Here is a 23,112-nt window from a genome sequence, read left to right as displayed (position 1 = left end):
AAGAATAAAAGAAAAGCTGAGTTGAGAAAATGACTGGGCATTAGTTGCAGGCATTTGTACATTGTGCTCAGAAACATACTTAATAACAATGATCGGCCTGACTGAGGTCGGTGATGGGGGGCGGTGGGAGGCACACTGATCACAGTCAAAGGGGGAGGTTTACAGACAAACACAGAGTCTAGAAGCAGCATTTGAAATTTGTTTCAACAAAAGACTAATCCAAAAGACTATTGTAAACATTGATTCACTGATCCTCAGAGTCATTCCTGCTTTTCAAGGGAGAAAATGTTTACTATGATTACATTTTCTGTCAGTTTTTTTCAGTTCCAGTTTGTAACAAAATTGAAGCCTTGTTCAGGTTCAGGGTTATAGCCATCAAATGCTACTAGTCAATGGTGAGTAACATCATTGAATTATTACTTGTCCTCACGATTTTGTAGTCTCGGACTAGCGGGCAAGCATGATTTTCAAAGACAGTAAAGAGGTTGTGATGACTTAACACTATGTTTGTTTGTTGTTTAACACTGCACTCAGCAACATTCCAGCTATATGACAGGTCTGTAAATAATTGAGTCTGTACCAGACAATCCAGTGATTGACATCATGAGCATCTATCCACGCAATTGGGATACAATGACATGCATCAACCGAGTCAGTGAGCTTGACTAGTCGATCCCATTAGTTGCCTTTTACGACAAGCATAATCGCCTTTTATGGCAAGCATGGGTTGCTCAAGACCTATTCTTCCCCGGATCTTCATGGGCCACATGAACACTGGGTATCAGAGAAGCTACTTCCATAAACCGTGGTGAAGCAGAACAGTGTCCGTCACGTAGAATCTTTCAAAGAATCTGTTACCTCAGCACATATTTTATCATGATTCCTATGAACTGGTACAGCAGTTGAACATGCTACTGTATCTACCGCAGATGATAGTATTGGTTAATAGTTCTTATCACTGGACTATAAAAGTAAAAATCTTCTTCATATGTGAAGTACTTTTCCTCCTTCACAAAGTTCATCCGTGCATAACTTCGTAATAACTTAGTTATGCACTGATGAACTCGGTGAAGCAGCAAAAGTACTTTTCACAAGATGATGGCCAAGATGTTTTGGCCATCATAGTTACTTTGTTTTTTTCTATTGCACCAATCAAGTATGGACATCTTATATATATATCTTAATACTTGATTAGCATACAAATAAATTGAAATTGTAAGTACTGTATTTCGACGTAACAAGCGCCCTGCTCTAATAAGCGCCACGGCGACATTTGCTAAGATATTGGCGAGTGATGTGCTTTATTCCAATTTGCCGGAAGGCGACGATGTCAGTGACAATCAACAGTCTGGTCCCAAGAACAAACAGCCAGATATGTCATGATGACCTGTAATGGAATTATTTCTCAACCAGACAAGCTGGTGAATGATGATGGTGTGAGGGATGATCCATCAGAGGACGATGACAGCCACTGAACCAGGTGACAGCACCATCCAAAAACTATTCCTACTCATCAAGCACTTGGACCATCTGATCCTCATTTCAGGAGCCTGAACAACAAGCTTGTAACACTCGTGAAGCACTCTAACCCAGAATCTTCCCTATGGGATTGGGTATGGGACAAAATATGGCAGTTCTAAAGTACTACATCAGTTAAATCTTTGCACTTACCTTTACTAAAAGCTGTTATTATGAACTTGAAGCCTTTCCCGGAAGGGCCCTCATCATCCGTCCTGAAAACAGAAGCACCTGTTAGAAACTATTCTCCAACATCACTTGAATATAGGTGTCAGTTCATTATCAAATCAGAGCACATGAAGCAAGCCCAAGGTGTCACAATTTGCTCTGCAGACTTGCCCCCCTTAGGTGTGCCAGAAACCTATGATTATGCTCATGCTCATGGGTTTCACCAAAATGGTAACCATCATCAACCTGCATCACTTTTGGCTTTCCTTTAACATTATGCTGACAGGACAAAACAAAACTGAGGCCCAACTCACTCACTCACTCATTCAGTCTAATTCCACTGTTGTCATTGTTGTGGACAGGTGCAAATTATTTTTTTCTGTTTTTAGATTGGATAATTCTTTTGCTCTGGGAAAGACAGGCAAAAATGACAAAATAAAATGTCATTTAATTTAACTAAATGTATCACAACAGATAACTTTATTTTATTTGGGGCAGATAGTTCATATATCCAAAAGGTGAATATCAAATAGTTTATAGAATATTGTTACTGTTTCTGCATGGAACGTTTGCATTAAAAAAAATCTTGTATTTTGTATGTTGTTTAGTTCTAAAGACAGACTTCAAATTCAGATCCATAGAAAAGGTTAGTTTTACATATATTATTTCTAACAGGTTTTGCACTGACATTTCACCACCCACTTACTCACTCAGCAAGAGCAATAGTTTAATCTGATGGCAGTCTTCAACCCTAATCATTAGTCGAAGCCAAAATGTAAAATTTATTCAATCTAGTAAGCTCAACTGACAGTAATCTACACACAACATTTAAAAACTACTGAAAAAGTCTCCGTAAGACAGGTCTGGACCATGAGACAAAAACATTCTAGCAAAGACTGATGGGGACATGGACGGCCATCTGTACCAGGTCAGACCATCACAGCTGTCCACAATTAAGCAATTGCTACATTCCGGCATTACCCCCTCCCTCCACCAACTGAGCTGGCCATGCAGGGAGGATGTTCATGCCATGGTGTACAGATACACACTGACATATGGTTGATATACATTTATGCCTCCTCCACATCCTACTCCTCCTCAGTGTCATGTTGCTACCAGTCACTCAGTACATCACAGCCAACAATACCCCAGAGTCCCCAGCAACATCGGCCAACTTCAGGTTTAACAAAGCAGGGAAAACATTTTGTGGAAACAATGATACTGCCAAAGCAGCATCTCCAAAGCATATAAATAACTCAAGCAGGGCTAATTAAATACAGATCTGAAGCAATGATAATGAGCATAAGTTCCCCTGTAAATAGTCATCTGAGTGCAATCTTGGTGAATGGGGCAGAAGAGAAGGAATTCCCATGTCTATTATGATAGGGAACAAGCACCTGCTCCTCCCATCACAGCTAAGTAATTGTGCCTATAGTGCCCCTAGGAATAAGCTACCTTGGAGCCTGGCAGCAAAAGGAGAATGGGCTATGGCCTATGTTATCCCAGGCCTCAATGGTGCTGGCTTAACCTCTGCTATCTGTTGCAGGCTAATAAAACAACTTTATGCCATGTAGATTGGGTAAAAACACAGTCCCATTGCACCTGTGGTTGCTGTTGTTGCATGCTGATGGGAAGAAGACTAATTGTCAGAATCGGATACCTGTCGTAGTAGCTGGAACAATAACAGTGCGAGCTGTAAACACTTGCTGTGAAGAACATAGTGCCATGCCGGAATAGGAGGTGCTTTCTTGTCTTACAGGCTATCTGTTTAACTGGATCATTAAGTCTCAACATTAGCTGCTTTAATGACCAAAAAACAAACCCTTGGTCATTCTTGAGTTACACTCACATTGCTCCATGTTTGAAACCTCTACTTTGCTTATTGTCATTCTAGAGTTTCTTTCATTGTTCACAAATCTCTTAAATGTTTGCTTGGGACATTTATCATGGCAGTCTGTTCATATTCTAGGATACATTACAAAAAAAAGTTTTTCTTCTTGTCATTTGAATTATTCCTTGCATTCTTGTGAAATCTAGCATGTAAGTATATACACGACCTCTTTCTCTACCCATAATGTCTAGATCTTGTCTGGGCATACTGAATCAAGATCATTTGTTATTTCTGGATGTACTTGGGTCATATTAGGATGTGAAACAACACATACATCAACATGTATACTACATATATCCTGCAACCATGGGGATATATGTTCCAATGGCCTAGCTTCCTCCTGATTAGGGGGGCACGGGTTGCCCAGTCGTCGCGATTCGCTGTGCAGAGTTGCGTCCCTTGGGCGCGCCAGAAACCTATGATTGTGGGTTCGAATCCCGGTTCGCCCCGATTATGTTTCTACGTTTGTCAGCACCATACCCGTGCTCTTGGGTTTCACTGAAGTGGTAAACGTCTATGACCTGCATCACTTCGGGCTTTCCTCCCACATTAAGCTGACACGCCGTGATGTAACTGGAATACTGTTAAAAGCGGCGTTAAACACAACTCACTCACTCCTCCTGAACAGATAAGCATCATTCTCATTTTGTCTTCCTCCAAGCTTACAATATCCTATCCTATCCCACTCCATCCTTCCTATACCAACAACTCTGGCAATGTCGACCACCCTGTCCCACTACTGTAATGTTAATCCTGTTTCCATCAAAGGATGACCTTATCCCCTTCTTCACTGATCAACCTCCCTGCCACTAAAAGACACTGTCCATCCTTCATAAACCTTCACTGCTGCTACAATATGTCCACATCCCTGTCCCATCCTTCCTATACATATCCTGTTGCCACCAAATGTCCACCTCTTTGTCCAACCATATTCCCTCCTTTCTATACCCTGCTGCCACGAAAAGTCCACATCTCTGTCCAGCTTTGTCCCATCCTTCCTATAATAATCCTACTCCCACCAAATGTCCACCAAATGTCCAACCCTGACACGCCTTCCCGTACCATCCCTGCTTCCACCAAATGTCCACCTCCCTTCTCCATCCTTCCAAAAACATCCCTGCTTCCACCAAATGTCCAACCCTGACCCCTCCTTCCTTTACCATCCCTGCTTCCACCAAATGTCCACCTCCCTGCCCAACCCTGACCCCTCCTTCCTACACCATCCCTGCTTCCACCAAATGTGCACCTCCCTTCTCCATCCTTCCAAAAACATCCCTGCTTCCACTAAATGTCCACCTCCCTTCTCCATCCTTCCAAAACATCCATGCTTCCACCAAATGTCCACCTCCCTTCTCCATCCTTCCTTTACCATCCCTGCTTCCACCAAATGTCTATCTCCCTGCCCAACCCTGACCCCTCCTTCCTACACCATCCCTGCTTCCACCAAATGTCCACCTCCCTGCCCAGCCCTGCCCCCTCCTTCCTACACCATCCCTGCTTCCACCCAATGTCCACCTCCCTTCTCCATCCTTCCCAAAACATCCCTGCTTCCACCAAATGTCTATCTCCCTGCCCAATCCTGACCCCTCCTTCCTACACCATCCCTGCTTCCATCAAATGTCCACCTCCCTTCTCCATCCTTCCAAAAACATCCCTGCTTCCACCAAATGTGCACCTCCCTTCTCCATCCTTCCAAAAACATCCCTGCTTCCACTAAATGTTCACCTCCCTGCCCAATCCTGATCCCCCCTTCCTGTTTCATCCCTGCTTCAACCAAATGTCCATCTCCCTGCCCAATCCTGACCCCTCCTTCCTACACCATCCCTGCTTCCACCAAATGTCCACCTCCCTGCCCAGCCCTGCCCCCTCCTTCCTACACCATCCCTGCTTCCACCAAATGTCCACCTCCCTTCTCCATCCTTCCCAAAACATCCCTGCTTCCACCAAATGTCTATCTCCCTGCCCAATCCTGACCCCTCCTTCCTACACCATCCCTGCTTCCATCAAATGTCCACCTCCCTTCTCCATCCTTCCAAAAACATCCCTGCTTCCACCAAATGTGCACCTCCCTTCTCCATCCTTCCAAAAACATCCCTGCTTCCACTAAATGTTCACCTCCCTGCCCAATCCTGATCCCCCCTTCCTGTTTCATCCCTGCTTCAACCAAATGTCCACCTCCCTGCCCAATCCTGACCCCTCCTTCCTACACCATCCCTGCTTCCACCAAATGTCCACCTCCCTTCTCCATCCTTCCAAAAACATCCCTGCTGCCAGCAAATGTCCACCTCCCTGCCTAATCCTGACCCCTCCTTCCTATACCATCCCTGCTTCCACCAAATGTGTATTGCTTGCTGTCCATCCCCTACTCCTTCCTTTCATTCCATCTTCAATTATCTGGTTGTCGCCTCCCAACACTAATACCTCTGCAGTTCCTATCAGCATGTGTCCCAGATCCCAATAAATCCCCCAGCTTACAGCTTTCCCCAGATTTCAACAGGCAGCCTGCTTGACTCCATACAAATTTCACCATATTAGTGAACATCATTATGAGCAGAGTTATAGAAGCCTTATCGCAGTTGCTGCACAAGTGTTAATTCCTGCATTCCATGACAGCGGTCTGTCACTGATACTAGACTGATATGCTGATCCTGGCACTAATACTACCACTACAATGCTGTTGGGCTCTCCTCAAGGTAGCTTCAAGGGATGCATCCCAGTGACATTCATATTCCCTATATGGGATTAACTGATTGATTATCTTGTTTGGCCAGCTTTCAACCATATCACTGATGTCAGGTCTATATGTAATCATATCTTAAGCTGGTCAAAAAGAGACATTTAATGACCTTCAAATCATTTAACTTGATAATGTGACTTGTTCTACCATCTGCCATGTTGTCCTACCAATACCTATTCAGCTGCTTTACACTAACAACAATTAAAGATGCACCATCAGCACTTGACGGTTGTCTATTCTAGGTCTCCTTTAGCCTATCACTTACAAAGTCTTCGACCGCCTCCGTGGTCTAGCAGTAGAGCGGAAGGTCGGAGAGCGGAAGGTCTGGGGTTCAATCACCAGCCGCCTAATACCCAAAGTTGTTAAAAGATGGTACTTGTTGTTACCCTGTCAGGCGCTCGGCAATAAGGAGCTAAAACAAGGACTGGTCGGTTCAGAGTCTGTATACTGTGTCTGAGTGGGGTATTCATGTTAAACTGCAGCATGGTATCTCAGTAGGCTAGCACTTTCAATCTGCATCAGTCTAGACTAGTACAAGCAGCTACACACACACACGTGCATGCATGTTGCTATGTAAGTACAATTGTAATCTTGGACGCGACGTTAAACCCCATTCACCTCACCTTTCAAAGTCTTCAGTATGATACATGATCTGCAGAGGACTGTAGTACAATAATACCTAAGGATATGTGCCACCCTACAATGTATTCTCTTTATACGCAATTTTCAATGTCAATTCATGGAAATAAGCAAATACTTAAACCAAGGATCAATTCGTTTCCTCAATTAATATGAAAATGTATGATAAACTCAGTTTTGGATAAAATATATTACAACTCAATAACTGTCCTTCCAGTAGGGCTGGGATGAGTCCAAATTTACTACCCAGGTACCCGACCCTCTATCACCTGGGTACCAACTGTAGGTCTCAAAAGATGGGAACAAAAAGTCTGATTGGGAATTGTTTTACTGTAGCCCTAGCAAAAACTATTCAGAAACATGTGTACACTGAAGTTGCTGAAGCTTTGTTCACTCAAACATATACAAGTCAAAAGGAATGTGTGCACTGTCAGAAAGAAATGCGAACATTAGCAACTTGTAGTGAAAGCACTGAGCTATAGCGAGTTTTTGTCATTAAAAAATATATATCGTAACCATGGGTCCGGGTATTACTGTGGGTACCCCGTAGCTACTCAGGACCGACCCGAGCTGAGTACCCAAGTTACCCTTCCCAGCCCTACCCTCCAGACACTTCATCAGTATGTCCATGACCACAGCTTTAGCTTCACGGTCTTGTCCTACCAATAACTCTCCAATGGACTTAGGAAGAACAGCGACTAGTAGTGTTTACACTGTACTTTAAACTCACAGCCAGCTCTGGGCGATGTCCATGCTCTCTGGTGCTGAGCAAGGAGTAATTCCAGAACTCGCAGCCACATCTGTGACAACGCTCACAGCACCATCTGTGACAGGGCTTCTGGTGATCACATATTGATCCCAACACTACCAAGATTACTCTCTGCACTCAAATCATCAAAAACACAATTTTCCAATTTATTCTGGCTAAAGTGAATACTTACAAGCTGGTCTACTAGATGCAAGTAATGCTTCCTGGAAACACTTTCTAATTCACTGACTTTCTATTTGACAGAATCTTACTCACATTCTTGATGGAGAGCTTATCATGGATATTACCATCTTATTTGCCAACCCTTTGCATTTAACATCACTTTTTATGGGGTCTCTGTTTGACATTCTGATTGGGACTTCTCAAAAAAAATTAAAATCAGTTCTGAACCAATAATAATATTTTAAAAATATTTTCACTCTCTGATTTGTAATATGAAACAAACTTATATTTTCATATCTCTTCCATAGTGGCATGCTGCTTCAGCAACTGGTTGTTTGTTGCTGAACACCACACTCAGGAATATTCCAGCGGTATGACGTGGCCTGTGAATAATCAATAGTCTTTACCTGACAATCTTTTTGTTGATATTATGGAAATACATACCATTGGTGTATGATGATATTCCATCAACCGAGACACCAACCTGACCACCTGGTCCCACTTGCACAAAGCGATCTTAGCGCTACGACTATTGTAAGCCTATGTTAAAGTATAGGAGTTGCAATCATCTTAGCGCTAAGATTGCTTTGTGCAAGTGGGCCCTGATCCCTTAACCATGCCTCATACAACAAGCACAAGTTGCAGAGGATCAGTTCTAATCCAGAATGTCCATGAGAAAGAACATACTCAGAAATGTAATATGCCTATCCATAATCGAAGCTGGCATCCATCAATCATTGTTTCAATATTTCCAGTTTTATCAAATTAATGTACGCCTTTTTTAAATATATTGCAAATGTTCCCAATGCACTGTAAACATTTTCTCTTATTTCATTCAACTCACAGAGATAGGCTGTTTAAGACTCTTAAATTTTATACATAGAAACCTATAAGCTGTTCTTTCAAGGAAATATTCAGCTGATTACATCTTATCATTTTTATCCAACCTTTCAAATATCAAAATGCCACCATGGCTGACCTGATTTGTTTTCACATGAATTGCAACCTCTTGAAATTCAGTCAATAAGTTAAAAGCCAACATTATTAAACCTTCACTTTAGTTCCTATTTATGGAAATAACATAATAGCACTTCAATATTCAGCCATGAAGACTTAATACTTTGTGTGCATGATCACAGAATCTTCAGGCATTGTCAAGCCTGCAAGGTACTATGGGTGCATGATCACACAATCTTCAGGTATTGTCAAGCCTGCATCATCAGTACTATGGATGCATGATCACTGAATCTTCAGGTATTGTCAAGCCTGCATCATCAGTACTACGGTTGCATGATCACAGAATCTTCAGGCATTGTCAAACCTGCATGGTACTATGGTTGCATGATCACAGAATCTTCAGGCATTGTCAAGCCTGCATGGTACTATGGTTGCATGATCACAGAATCTTCAGACATTGTCAAGCCTGCATGGTACTACGGGTGCATGATCACAGAATCTTCAGGTATTGTCAAGCCTGCATGGTACTACGGGTGCATGATCACAGAATCCTCAGGCATTGTCAAGCCTGCATGGTACTATGTGTGCATGATCACAGAATCCTCAGGCATTGTCAAGCCTGCATGGTACTACGGGTGCATGATCACAGAATCCTCAGGCATTGTCAAGCTTGCATGGTACTATGTGTGCATGATCACAGAATCTTCAGGTATTGTCAAGCCTGCATCATCGGTACTATGGGTGCATGATCACTGAATCTTCAGACATTGTCAAGCCTGCATGGTACTATGTGTGCATGATCACAGAATCCTCAGGCATTGTCAAGCCTGCATGGTACTATGTGTGCATGATCACAGAATCCTCAGGCATTGTCAAGCCTGCATGGTACTACGGGTGCATGATCACAGAATCCTCAGGCATTGTCAAGCTTGCATGGTACTATGTGTGCATGATCACAGAATCCTCAGGCATTGTCAAGCTTGCATGGTACTATGTGTGCATGATCACAGAATCCTCAGGCATTGTCAAGCTTGCATGGTACTATGGGTGCATGATCACAGAATCCTAAGGCATTGTCAAGCCTGCATGGTACTACGGGTGCATGATCACAGAATCTTCAGGCATTGTCAAGCCTGCATGGTACTACGGGTGCATGATCACAGAATCTTCAGACATTGTCAAGCCTGCATGGTACTATGTGTGCATGATCACAGAATCTTCAGGCATTGTCAAGCCTGCATGGTACTATGTGTGCATGATCACAGAATCCTCAGGCATTGTCAAGCCTGCATGGTACTATGGGTGCATGATCACTGAATCTTCAGACATTGTCAAGCCTGCATGGTACTATGGGTGCATGATCACAGAATCTTCAGGCATTGTCAAGCCTGCATGGTACTACGGGTGCATGATCACAGAATCTTCAGGCATTGTCAAGCCTGCATGGTACTACGGGTGCATGATCACAGAATCTTCAGGCATTGTCAAGCCTGCATGGTACTACGGGTGCATGATCACAGAATCTTCAGGCATTGTCAAGCCTGCATGGTACTATGGTTGCATGATCACAGAATCTTCAGGCATTGTCAAGCCTGCATGGTACTACGGGTGCATGATCACAGAATCTTCAGGCATTGTCAAGCCTGCATGGTACTATGTGTGCATGATCACAGAATCTTCAGGCATTGTCAAGCCTGCATGGTACTACGGGTGCATGATCACAGAATCTTCAGGCATTGTCAAGCCTGCATGGTACTACGGGTGCATGATCACAGAATCCTCAGGCATTGTCAAGCCTGCATGGTACTACGGGTGCATGATCACAGAATCCTCAGGCATTGTCAAGCCTGCATGGTACTACGGGTGCATGATCACAGAATCCTCAGGCATTGTCAAGCCTGCATGGTACTACGGGTGCATGATCACAGAATCTTCAGACATTGTCAAGCCTGCATGGTACTACGGGTGCATGATCACAGAATCCTCAGGCATTGTCAAGCCTGCATGGTACTACGGGTGCATGATCACAGAATCTTCAGACATTGTCAAGCCTGCATGGTACTACGGGTGCATGATCACAGAATCCTCAGGCATTGTCAAGCCTGCATGGTACTACGGGTGCATGATCACAGAATCTTCAGACATTGTCAAGCCTGCATGGTACTACGGGTGCATGATCACAGAATCTTCAGGTATTGTCAAGCCTGCATGGTACTACGGGTGCATGATCACAGAATCTTCAGACATTGTCAAGCCTGCATGGTACTACGGGTGCATGATCACAGAATCCTCAGGCATTGTCAAGCCTGCATGGTACTACGGGTGCATGATCACAGAATCTTCAGACATTGTCAAGCCTGCATGGTACTACGGGTGCATGATCACAGAATCTTCAGACATTGTCAAGCCTGCATGGTACTACGGGTGCATGATCACAGAATCTTCAGGCATTGTCAAGCCTGCATGGTACTACGGGTGCATGATCACAGAATCTTCAGACATTGTCAAGCCTGCATGGTACTACGGGTGCATGATCACAGAATCTTCAGACATTGTCAAGCCTGCATGGTACTACGGGTGCATGATCACAGAATCTTCAGACATTGTCAAGCCTGCATGGTACTACGGGTGCATGATCACAGAATCTTCATGCATTGTCAAGCCTGCATGGTACTACGGGTGCATGATCACAGAATCTTCAGGTATTGTCAAGCCTGCATGGTACTACGGGTGCATGATCACAGAATCTTCAGACATTGTCAAGCCTGCATGGTACTATGTGTGCATGATCACAGAATCCTCAGGCATTGTCAAGCCTGCATGGTACTATGTGTGCATGATCACAGAATCCTCAGGCATTGTCAAGCCTGCATGGTACTACGGGTGCATGATCACAGAATCCTCAGGCATTGTCAAGCTTGCATGGTACTATGTGTGCATGATCACAGAATCCTCAGGCATTGTCAAGCTTGCATGGTACTATGTGTGCATGATCACAGAATCCTCAGGCATTGTCAAGCTTGCATGGTACTATGTGTGCATGATCACAGAATCCTAAGGCATTGTCAAGCCTGCATGGTACTACGGGTGCATGATCACAGAATCTTCAGGCATTGTCAAGCCTGCATGGTACTACGGGTGCATGATCACAGAATCTTCAGACATTGTCAAGCCTGCATGGTACTATGTGTGCATGATCACAGAATCTTCAGGCATTGTCAAGCCTGCATGGTACTATGTGTGCATGATCACAGAATCCTCAGGCATTGTCAAGCCTGCATGGTACTATGGGTGCATGATCACTGAATCTTCAGACATTGTCAAGCCTGCATGGTACTATGGGTGCATGATCACAGAATCTTCAGGCATTGTCAAGCCTGCATGGTACTACGGGTGCATGATCACAGAATCTTCAGGCATTGTCAAGCCTGCATGGTACTACGGGTGCATGATCACAGAATCTTCAGGCATTGTCAAGCCTGCATGGTACTACGGGTGCATGATCACAGAATCTTCAGGCATTGTCAAGCCTGCATGGTACTATGGTTGCATGATCACAGAATCTTCAGGCATTGTCAAGCCTGCATGGTACTACGGGTGCATGATCACAGAATCTTCAGGCATTGTCAAGCCTGCATGGTACTATGTGTGCATGATCACAGAATCTTCAGGCATTGTCAAGCCTGCATGGTACTACGGGTGCATGATCACAGAATCTTCAGGCATTGTCAAGCCTGCATGGTACTACGGGTGCATGATCACAGAATCCTCAGGCATTGTCAAGCCTGCATGGTACTACGGGTGCATGATCACAGAATCCTCAGGCATTGTCAAGCCTGCATGGTACTACGGGTGCATGATCACAGAATCCTCAGGCATTGTCAAGCCTGCATGGTACTACGGGTGCATGATCACAGAATCTTCAGACATTGTCAAGCCTGCATGGTACTACGGGTGCATGATCACAGAATCCTCAGGCATTGTCAAGCCTGCATGGTACTACGGGTGCATGATCACAGAATCTTCAGACATTGTCAAGCCTGCATGGTACTACGGGTGCATGATCACAGAATCCTCAGGCATTGTCAAGCCTGCATGGTACTACGGGTGCATGATCACAGAATCTTCAGACATTGTCAAGCCTGCATGGTACTACGGGTGCATGATCACAGAATCTTCAGGTATTGTCAAGCCTGCATGGTACTACGGGTGCATGATCACAGAATCTTCAGACATTGTCAAGCCTGCATGGTACTACGGGTGCATGATCACAGAATCCTCAGGCATTGTCAAGCCTGCATGGTACTACGGGTGCATGATCACAGAATCTTCAGACATTGTCAAGCCTGCATGGTACTACGGGTGCATGATCACAGAATCCTCAGGCATTGTCAAGCCTGCATGGTACTACGGGTGCATGATCACAGAATCTTCAGACATTGTCAAGCCTGCATGGTACTACGGGTGCATGATCACAGAATCTTCAGGTATTGTCAAGCCTGCATGGTACTACGGGTGCATGATCACAGAATCTTCAGGCATTGTCAAGCCTGCATGGTACTACGGGTGCATGATCACAGAATCTTCAGACATTGTCAAGCCTGCATGGTACTACAGGTGCATGATCACAGAATCTTCAGGCATTGTCAAGCCTGCATGGTACTACGGGTGCATGATCACAGAATCTTCAGACATTGTCAAGCCTGCATGGTACTACGGGTGCATGATCACAGAATCTTCAGACATTGTCAAGCCTGCATGGTACTACGGGTGCATGATCACAGAATCTTCAGGCATTGTCAAGCCTGCATGGTACTACGGGTGCATGATCACAGAATCTTCAGACATTGTCAAGCCTGCATGGTACTACGGGTGCATGATCACAGAATCTTCAGACATTGTCAAGCCTGCATGGTACTACGGGTGCATGATCACAGAATCTTCAGACATTGTCAAGCCTGCATGGTACTACGGGTGCATGATCACAGAATCTTCATGCATTGTCAAGCCTGCATGGTACTACGGGTGCATGATCACAGAATCTTCAGGTATTGTCAAGCCTGCATGGTACTACGGGTGCATGATCACAGAATCTTCAGACATTGTCAAGCCTGCATGGTACTACGGGTGCATGATCACAGAATCTTCAGGTATTGTCAAGCCTGCATGGTACTACGGGTGCATGATCACAGAATCTTCAGACATTGTCAAGCCTGCATGGTACTACAGGTGCATGATCACAGAATCTTCATGCTTTTTCATGAATAGGCAGGGGTGATGGGGTAGCCTAGTGGTTAAAGCGTTCGGTCATCATGCTGAAGACCCGGGGTCGATTTCCCACATGGGCACAACGTTTGAAGCCCATTTCTTGTGTCCCCAGCTGCGATATTGCTGGAATATCGCTTAAAGCGGCGTAAAACCAAACTCACTCACACATAGGTAAGCCAGCATGGTAGTATGTGTCCATGAGCAGAGATGAGCAGAGGGACTCAACAAATTCCTGTTAGTCTGCTTGCAAACAAAAGTGTTTAAGCCAGGAAAACCAGTGGGTGATATTATGACCAATGTCCCACACCATCAGGGTACAAAGTCAGGCAATCACCAAGCACGACAACCCTATATACAACAAGCAATAGAGTGCAGCAAACTATTCCATCCTGAATCCCCAGGGGACATAGACTAGGTAGCATGGTACTATGGGCATGATCACAGAATGTCCAATGGCATAGTGAATGAGTGAGTGAGTTGGCATTAACACCATTTTGAACAGTATTTCAGTAATATCACAATGTGGGGCAAAAACCTGAAGTGATGAAGGTCATACGACTTTTACCACTCTGGTGAACAAAATTAGCATTGGTATGGTGGAGTGAGTGAGTGAGTTTGATTTTACGCCGCTTTTAGCAATATTCCAGCGATATCACGGCGGGGGACACCAGATATGGGCTTCACACATTGTACCCATGTCGGGAATCGAACCCAGGTCTTCGGCGTGAGGTATGGTGGAAAAACCTTGAAAGATAATAAGGGAGAAACCATGATTAAAGGTTTTGCCTAAAGGACACAACTGTGCACAGTGTTTGTTCTTGTTTGTTGTTTAATGCCACACTCAGCAATATTCCAGCTATATGATGGGCGGTCTGTAAATAATCAAGTCTAGACCAGGCAACCAGTGATTGATGTCATAAGCATCGATCCATGCAATTGGGACACGATGACATGCATCAACCAATTCAGTGAGCTTGACCTACCGATCCTGTTAGTCGCCTCTTACGGCAAGCATGGGTTGCTGAAGACCTATTCTACCCCAGTGCACAGCGAATTATAGCTCTCGGGGAAACTGAGCTGCTTGTGCCTACCTATGATATAGACTGAAGGCAACATGGTACTGTGAGTGTATGTCTGCTGGCTGCACTTACTGGAGCGTAAGGAGATACTGCCGCTCCTTCAGTGTAGTACTGGATCACTACCAGTGTTTGACATCTGCCAGGAAATCTAGTAGACATCCCAGGAGTCAGTCATGCTAAATAAATCACACACAATTGGCCTTCATAACTCACTGGCTTATTGAGTATGTAACAACAGTCCATGTTAAACAGTAGTCTACGGTGGTTGTGCATGGGCTTGTTCCTTTGGGCTGTGTCAGGTGTCCCTAGCTCAACATGCCATTAGAAGGAGGAGGGGTATATACGTCATATCAACTCAGCATGCCATACAGAGGATATACAAGTCATATCAACACAGCATCATCTTACAGGTGATACACCCAATATATCAACTCCACATTCCATGGCATGGGGCAAACAAGTCTTGAACATTAGTTACATATCAACTGCACTGTGAGTGGGTGAGTGAGTGAGTGAGTGAGTTTTTTGCTGGGCGAGTGAATTTTTGGGTGAGTTTTTGGATGAGAGAGTGAGTTTTGGGGTAGGAGCGCGAGTGAGTGATGTTTTAGGTATTTCTAGGAATATTCCAACAATTTCATAGCAGTAGGCTGCACTTTCCAATTTCTAGTGAATGTCACTGACAAGTGATAGCTGTGGACGGTTGCCGTGGCAACCCTCCACACACTTTACAAACTCAAAAGCTGTAAAATGTTTATGGTTTTGTTTGTTTGACAATAACATGATTCTGATTGAATTAGCAAAAACGCGGGAAGACTGACCCACCAAACGCTGACCCACCAAACTGTTCCATACATAAAACATTTCCAGCTACATATCAAAGTTTGTTTGTTTGTTTGTTGTTTAACACCGAACTCAGCATTATTCCAGCTACATGACGACATTCTGTAAATAATTGAGTCTGCACCAGCCAATCCAGTGATTGACATCATGAGCATCGATCCACACAATTGATGATGACATGCATCAACCAGGTCAGTGAGTCTGACCACCCGATCTCATTAGTCGACTCTTACGACAAACATAGTTGTCTAACTGTTACACTTCTACAGTTTAGTGCACTTTCTGCACATTTTGGTTTGCCTTCTCCAGACTCAATCCCAGGCATGAACGCCACTGCCACATGCCAAAATAATCCTTCAACTGAGTGCAACTTCCTGCTGCTGCTGCTGGTGCTGATATGTGGTACATCGCTCCCATCACTCACCAGAGATAGAAATCACCAATATGAATCATTCCACAAAGCATCTTACAGCCAAGGTGATGATAACTCCCATACTTTAACATAGGCTTATGATCATCGTAGCGCTAAAATCACTTTATGGAATAGCCCTGATATATTTTGACTCCCATGGACAGCCTTGCAATCAAACAAATTCCACTTACACAAATTGCCTACTGAGACAATTACCTAAATATGACAGTCGTTACAGAAATAACTAATTGTGCAAAAACTGAAAACAGAAACATCCGCTTAATACATGTTTGATACCCAGCAAGCAAGGAATAATCTCCCGGATTCTGCATCTAATATCTGCTATCACATAAGCTGCTGTCAGATATTCAAATAATTTTATGTGAAATCAATGTCGCCTATAATCGGACGCGATCAGGTAATAATCTGCTTATGGTCTTGCCACTAAGCGCCTCTGCCATGTCTATTGGCACCAAACACCAGTCTTCATGGCAGAATGCCTTTGTGTGATTGCATGCAGCATATTGTCTTGTACTGGGTTCACTACTCTAAAACACCAGAATACCCCTGCATACGAAGACACTGCACAAGTTAACTGAATAAACACAAGTTGGCTTTCTTCACTGTTTTGAAAGAAATTACACATTAAAAGCCATCATTACATTAAATCTGGACTATCCCAAAAGCTATTTCAACGAACGGATCAGTTGATCAGTCTACAGTTATGTGATATTTTTGCTTCAGGGTTGGATGGGTGAGTTAGGTAACTGTATTGCAGTCATATCACAACATGTCAGCTTGATATGGGAGGAAAGGCTGAAGTGAAGCATGGTTATGGAGTTAGAAACATAATCAGAGAAAACCAGGATTCAAATCCATGATGAGTGGGTGAGTTGAGTTTAACACCGCTTTTAACAGTATTCCAATTATATCACGGCATGTCAGCTTAATGTGGGAGGAAAGCCCGAAGTGATGCAGGTCTCAGACGTTCACCACTTCGGTGAAACCCATGAGCACGGGTATGGTGCTGACAAACCTAGAAAAATAATCAGGGCGAATTGGGATTCGAACCCACAATCATAGGTTTCTGGCGTGCCCAAGGGATGCAATTCTGCACAGCGAATCGTTGCGCCTTAGACGAATGGGCCACCTGTGCCCCCAAAATCCATGATGATAGATTTCTAGAAAACTGCACAGCACATCTTTGGCCACCAGTGCCCCCTTGAATTATTTGCTTGTTTGTTTCTTGTTAACGCCGCACTCAGCAATATTCCAGCTGTATGACAGTAGTCAGTAAATAATCAAGTCTGGACCAGACAATCCAGTGGTTGAAATCATGAGCATCGATCCACACAATGGGGATACAATGACATGCATCGACAAGTCAGAGAGCCTGACAACCCGTTCCCGTTTCATGCCTCTTATGACAAGCACTTACACCTTGCTTTTGTAGATGCTGTACCATCTACCAACAATCTAAACTCCATGAACAGACCGGTCTATCGCACAATACACTAGTGTTTCATACACCATGTGCAAATACTGAAGATAATAGTTCCATGTACCAACATCCCGGCTACAGCAGTTGACCGATTCCATCACACAACCTCGACCTTCCTGACAAACAACAAGCCCTTCAGACCCTAACCAACAACACTCCTTGAGCAGGAAAATAAACTACAGTAAGTACTTTCACCTGGCCTGCTTCTGCTGGCCAAATATTCGGTATGAGTATCTGTCTAGGGCTTGTTTACTTTAAAAGATAGAAAGAACATTTAACAAAGTGCTCATTCTCAAGCTCTCTGCACTGTTGTTCTTCACAGGAACAGCAATCCTGTTTTATGTCATGTCTGGAAGATGGGCATATGGTCGGAAGATGGGCATATGGATGGTAAAACATGTACTACATAGCCCTGTGTGCAAATTGAAAATGGTTTTACATAGGGCTGGAATAGGTAACTCGGGACATCTGGTCGGGTAGGTGCTGAGTAGGACCAGGGCACCCACATACAAACCAGGCCCGTGGTTAGTCACATGATATATTGGTTAATGACAAAAAGTATTTAGAACTCTATGGTTACACTATAAGTCACTCATGTTCGCATTTCTTTCTGGCTATTCACGCATTCCTTTGACTTTATAGGACTGAATAAAGACAAGTTTGAGTTAACTTCAGTCTATGCATGACAAGATCATTTTATAGTGTATCAAAATACTTTTGTCAGGGCTCTGGTCAAACAATTCCCAATCTGATATTTTGTACCCATCTCTTGTGACCTACAGCAGGTACCTGTAATAGGGTAGGGTAATAGGGGAATGGGTACCCGGGTAGTAAATTTGGACTCGTCCTAGGCCTAGTTTTAAAGATTTTAGCCTTTTAGTAGTTTAAACACCTCATTAGGGAAGTGCTACCAACACTCCATCATCAGCGGCCATTGTTGCCATTAGATCCCCATTTTAATCTCTTATGATAAGGTTAATAGGCTGAAGCAATGTACTGCTGCATACACTGGTGCACTGTGATATTAAACTCAGCAGCACAATACACAATCAGCTTTACTCTGTACATAGCATTTTACAGAATATATTATCTATCTGTTAGGGGTTAAATGATACAGTAAGGTCACGATACGTATCCCGATATACAGGTTATGATATGATACGTATTGCAATACGCATATTTACGTCAAATCACATGTAAACTTCTTCCTCAGGAATACTTCAGAGCAGGTTCCAAAAGTCAGGTAGCTGTAGACACATGTTCATAGAGGCTATTTTAGTAGTGATCTTGAAACCCTATTTACAACACTTTTCATGATATCTGACTGACAAAAATGCTGGGTGTCATTTTATGAGTAATAAGTAAATTCTTTTAGCAAGTGTATCAATATAGAAAAAAAACCATACTGTATGTTGTATCGCATGAAAACACACAATAAACCAGTGCACCCATGCATCAGATGGTCTACCACATTGTTGTTTCATCTGATTTTAGCTTGAAAAAAAGCTTCACTGGCGCGCGAGACCAAGAGGCACGTTCATGTGGGACTGCGCGAATCGAAGATTTACATGCAATGTTTTCGTGAATTGACGAATCAGCTGTCCAACCCTTTACATATTTATTAACGTTGAATTATGTTACTTTTCTTGATTTGTTAAAGGACATTTATAACATATGAGTAACTACATATATAGAGAGAATGGATACATATTTCATAAATGCCATATTTTGACTCACTAAAAGGCATATTTGTTGTAGTGTGACTATTACATGTTCTTTTTGTTTAATTTGCAAAAATGCTGACCCGCCCAACTGTTCCTACGTAAAATAATTTCGGCAATATATCAAGAGCTATGCTTATTGTTATCATTTATAACTTATATTTTTAACCAATAAAGCTGCAACTAAAGTAAGCTGATATTGGAATATACCATTGCTGGAAAAATTATAGTTTCAGATACAATTTCTTCCAATCATTGTATCAAAATATCTCCAAGTTATATCATTGGTATTTTTTAACCAATTCACCAGTAGATCCGGTATAAACAGGTGTGTACAGCTGATTGTTTTTTCCAGCTTAGTTTACGAGACAAGTACACAAGAAAACAATGCCTAGCAGAACAGGCAATATAATCGAAATGGTACATCATCATTTCTAGTGATGTTTAATCGCAATTTTCACATTTTCATTGACCAAGTTTGTTATCTACCTTCTGTCCATTCCCAAGCAATATGATGTAGTTCTTGACTGCGCTTTGCCGAATACTCAAAATATCAGTGTAATGTCAGCATGTGTGCTTGAGGGGAAGCGAAGGGAATTAACTCTCAGCATTCAAGCTTTGCGTAAGATTGTTTACTAGACTACGGAAGTCCTCAGATGATAGCATCTGCGCATGTGTCGCGCATCTTGACCGCTGCCAGGAGAAAAGCAGGAGGGCTTCCCAATATATAATTACACCCATGGGCGTGGCAGTGATCCTTCATGATAATCTACTCCTGAGGCCTCTCCCTAGGTATATGGTCTCGGAGATGGATAACAAATAGGGAGAAAATTCAACTATATTTAAAGTATCAGCCTCGTTCATACTTATCATTACATTGACTAACAGCAGGTCTAAATAGGTAATATTTATCAAATCTATACTTACACTGAGTAATTCATTTTATTATTAATCTATTTATAGATATATTGTGGTACTTTTGAGTCAACAAATCAAAACTAAAATTTACTATCAATGACACCTCTTATACATATTTTTTGTGTTTACGGGAACGTATGTATATCTGTTTATATGAATCTTAATGTTTTGTCATTTAAAAACAAATTGCAACTCTTCCGTAATGGAATGTTTCTGCAATAAATCTTATCTTATCTAATCATATGTCCCTGCCCTGAAGGTTAGCTACTGGAAGTAAGGTATTTTTCTGCACCAGACACCTCATGGAACTTCCTTCAAGGGTCTCCAACAATGTTCATGTGACATTACTGTATTTTCCAAGCAACCATAACAAACACAATATGAGATGAACCCTGCACATACAATAAACCGATGTCAGTCGAAACAACACAAGATATGACAATCCACAACCTGAATATCCGAAGAATATGTCTTTACAAATCTGAAATGTCAGCCAAGAAGCTGCTTGTTTAGACCCTCATTGTAGAGGAGCCCCTACATCCTGCAAGAGAACACAACAAAGCTGGGAGCAAGTGGACAATGCAGGCCGAGTGTGTGGTTAGCTGTCTGTCCGTGTCATGTCATCTTCTATGTCAGACACTCATGACAATGAGCCCTTCCTCACAGCCCCTCACAGCCCCTCCGGGCTGCCCCGACAATAACCAACTAAGCTGCCATCTATTGTTCTTGTCTGTAGGAATCTGTATTGTGCTATACCAGCCTCCAGAAGGTTCCTGCTCAGCACGCCTGGACAGCCGGAACACAATTAGATAGTCATCTTTTAAATAATTCCAGCCGACGAACCACGAAGCGCAGCTGATTTGAGAAAATTATTTTAACATGAGTTTGTTACTCACAACAACTCGTCTTCATCTATGAAATCTGCATAAAGCTGCTGTTTCTTTGATCTCTGTTAATTGCCACTAATCTCATTTAGTTTCAAGTACTGTTTCCTTGCCTCTGTTAATGGAATCATAGTCTGTTTCTTCCGTATCTGCACAGAGACAATGGTCAATAGTCTTCTTTTTCACCAGCATTCCACTTCATTATACTATCCCAGAATTCCATTGTTCCCAGGACATGTGACACAATTAATAGCCAAACAAATCCCAAATCATTAGTGGCAACAAATAATTAATGTTTTAATGAGAGAACTCCACTGATATCCCCAAGGGAACATAATATCAATTCAACAATCAAAATCCAGATTGAGGCTATGACCTTGATAATAAGGTCAAAGATGTTGACCAGTAAAATATCAATCACAAAATACAAACCATTCATACTTATCACCTGTATAAAAAAAATTAAAGGAAAGTGTTTTCCTTCACAGTTGAGTATTCTTTGAGTGAGTGAGTGGTTTTACGCCGCTTTTAGCAATATTCCAGCAATATCACGGCAGGGGACACCAGAAATGGGCTTCACACATTGTACCCATGTCGGGAATCGAACCCGGGTCTTCGGCATGACGAGCGAACACTTTAACCACTAGGCTACCCGACCGCCCCGAGTATTCTTTGAACAGTACATATAGATGACATCAATGTTTAGTCTAAATAAGAAAATAGAGCCTCATGAATAATTCAGTTTGTACTTAAGGCCTAAGATGAAGAAGACTCAAGAAACAATGACTTTAAACGAGCTGGCTAAGAAGCTTTGACCAGTAAAGTTACTGTATAAATTACATAAATTGTCATACATTTTTTTCCTGAATCCTAAAACCAGATGCAAATGTTTGAGGCACGATACTAGATCTGTAATATTGTTTAAATACATTCTCCGGAGAAATATAATGAGCTTGATCCTACCATTTTATCAACTGATTTATTGACCAAAGTTCACATCAGACTAAACACAATACTTTTCAGATAACTTTTTACCAATCATTTGTATGGTGAACGTGCTGAGGCTGACATATCCCTGTCTCTCAACTGTATCCATTACCACCAACATCCAGAAAGAGAGGGATTCTACCAATAAAAGCCACATCTGGGTCTATAAACTAAGCCAAATTTTCACAACTGGAGCCCACCTCCACCCAATTATACCAAACACCCACAATACTTTACATAAAGGGTTATAAAACGAACTACAGATCGGCAACTAAGTTGGCCAGTACAGTGATACATGGAGGAGTTGGTCTGCCTCCTAGTAATCACATCAAAACAAAGACCGTCAGACTTATTTCAACTAATTCAAGCTGTCCAATTAGAGTCAGGGCCATTGGAGGACTAGGTGGAGAGTTATTTGACGGAACCACTCTCAATCTTTGATAATACCAGCCCCTGCATAAATGTGATAAATCTGCAAGAGGAGGCGAGTCAGCCAAGTGTTTTATGAGTTTCATTACTCTGCTCGCAGAGTCTATAAAGCGTCACTTTACAAACCCTATTAACAAGAAAATAGGTAAACTGGACTCGTTTTCGCCTGTAATGGCTTTGCATTCATTTAATGAGGATTAGATTCAGTTGAGAAAGAGTTAAGGGAGGAAGA

The 23,112-nt window shown here is 42.9% G+C and overlaps 1 protein-coding gene across 2 annotated transcripts in view; it reads right to left on the bottom strand.

Moving 5' to 3' along the window:
• LOC124133945 overlaps positions 1-23,112 on the bottom strand; it is a 216,969-nt gene that overhangs the window by 112,474 nt on the left and 81,383 nt on the right. For both annotated transcript variants that reach the window (XM_046498547.2, XM_046498548.2), the window contains exon 4: positions 1,672-1,733. In XM_046498547.2, coding sequence (XP_046354503.2) covers positions 1,672-1,733 — 62 coding nt within the window. The remainder of the gene's footprint in view (positions 1-1,671; positions 1,734-23,112) is intronic.

The sequence above is a fragment of the Haliotis rufescens genome, unplaced genomic scaffold (genome assembly GCF_023055435.1).
Source record: "Haliotis rufescens isolate VD_foot unplaced genomic scaffold, xgHalRufe1.0.p SCAF_17, whole genome shotgun sequence".
NCBI classification, from domain to species: Eukaryota; Metazoa; Mollusca; class Gastropoda; order Lepetellida; family Haliotidae; genus Haliotis; species Haliotis rufescens.
The sequence above is the reverse complement of the archived record's forward strand: the minus strand, read 5'-3'. Positions and strand labels throughout refer to the sequence as shown.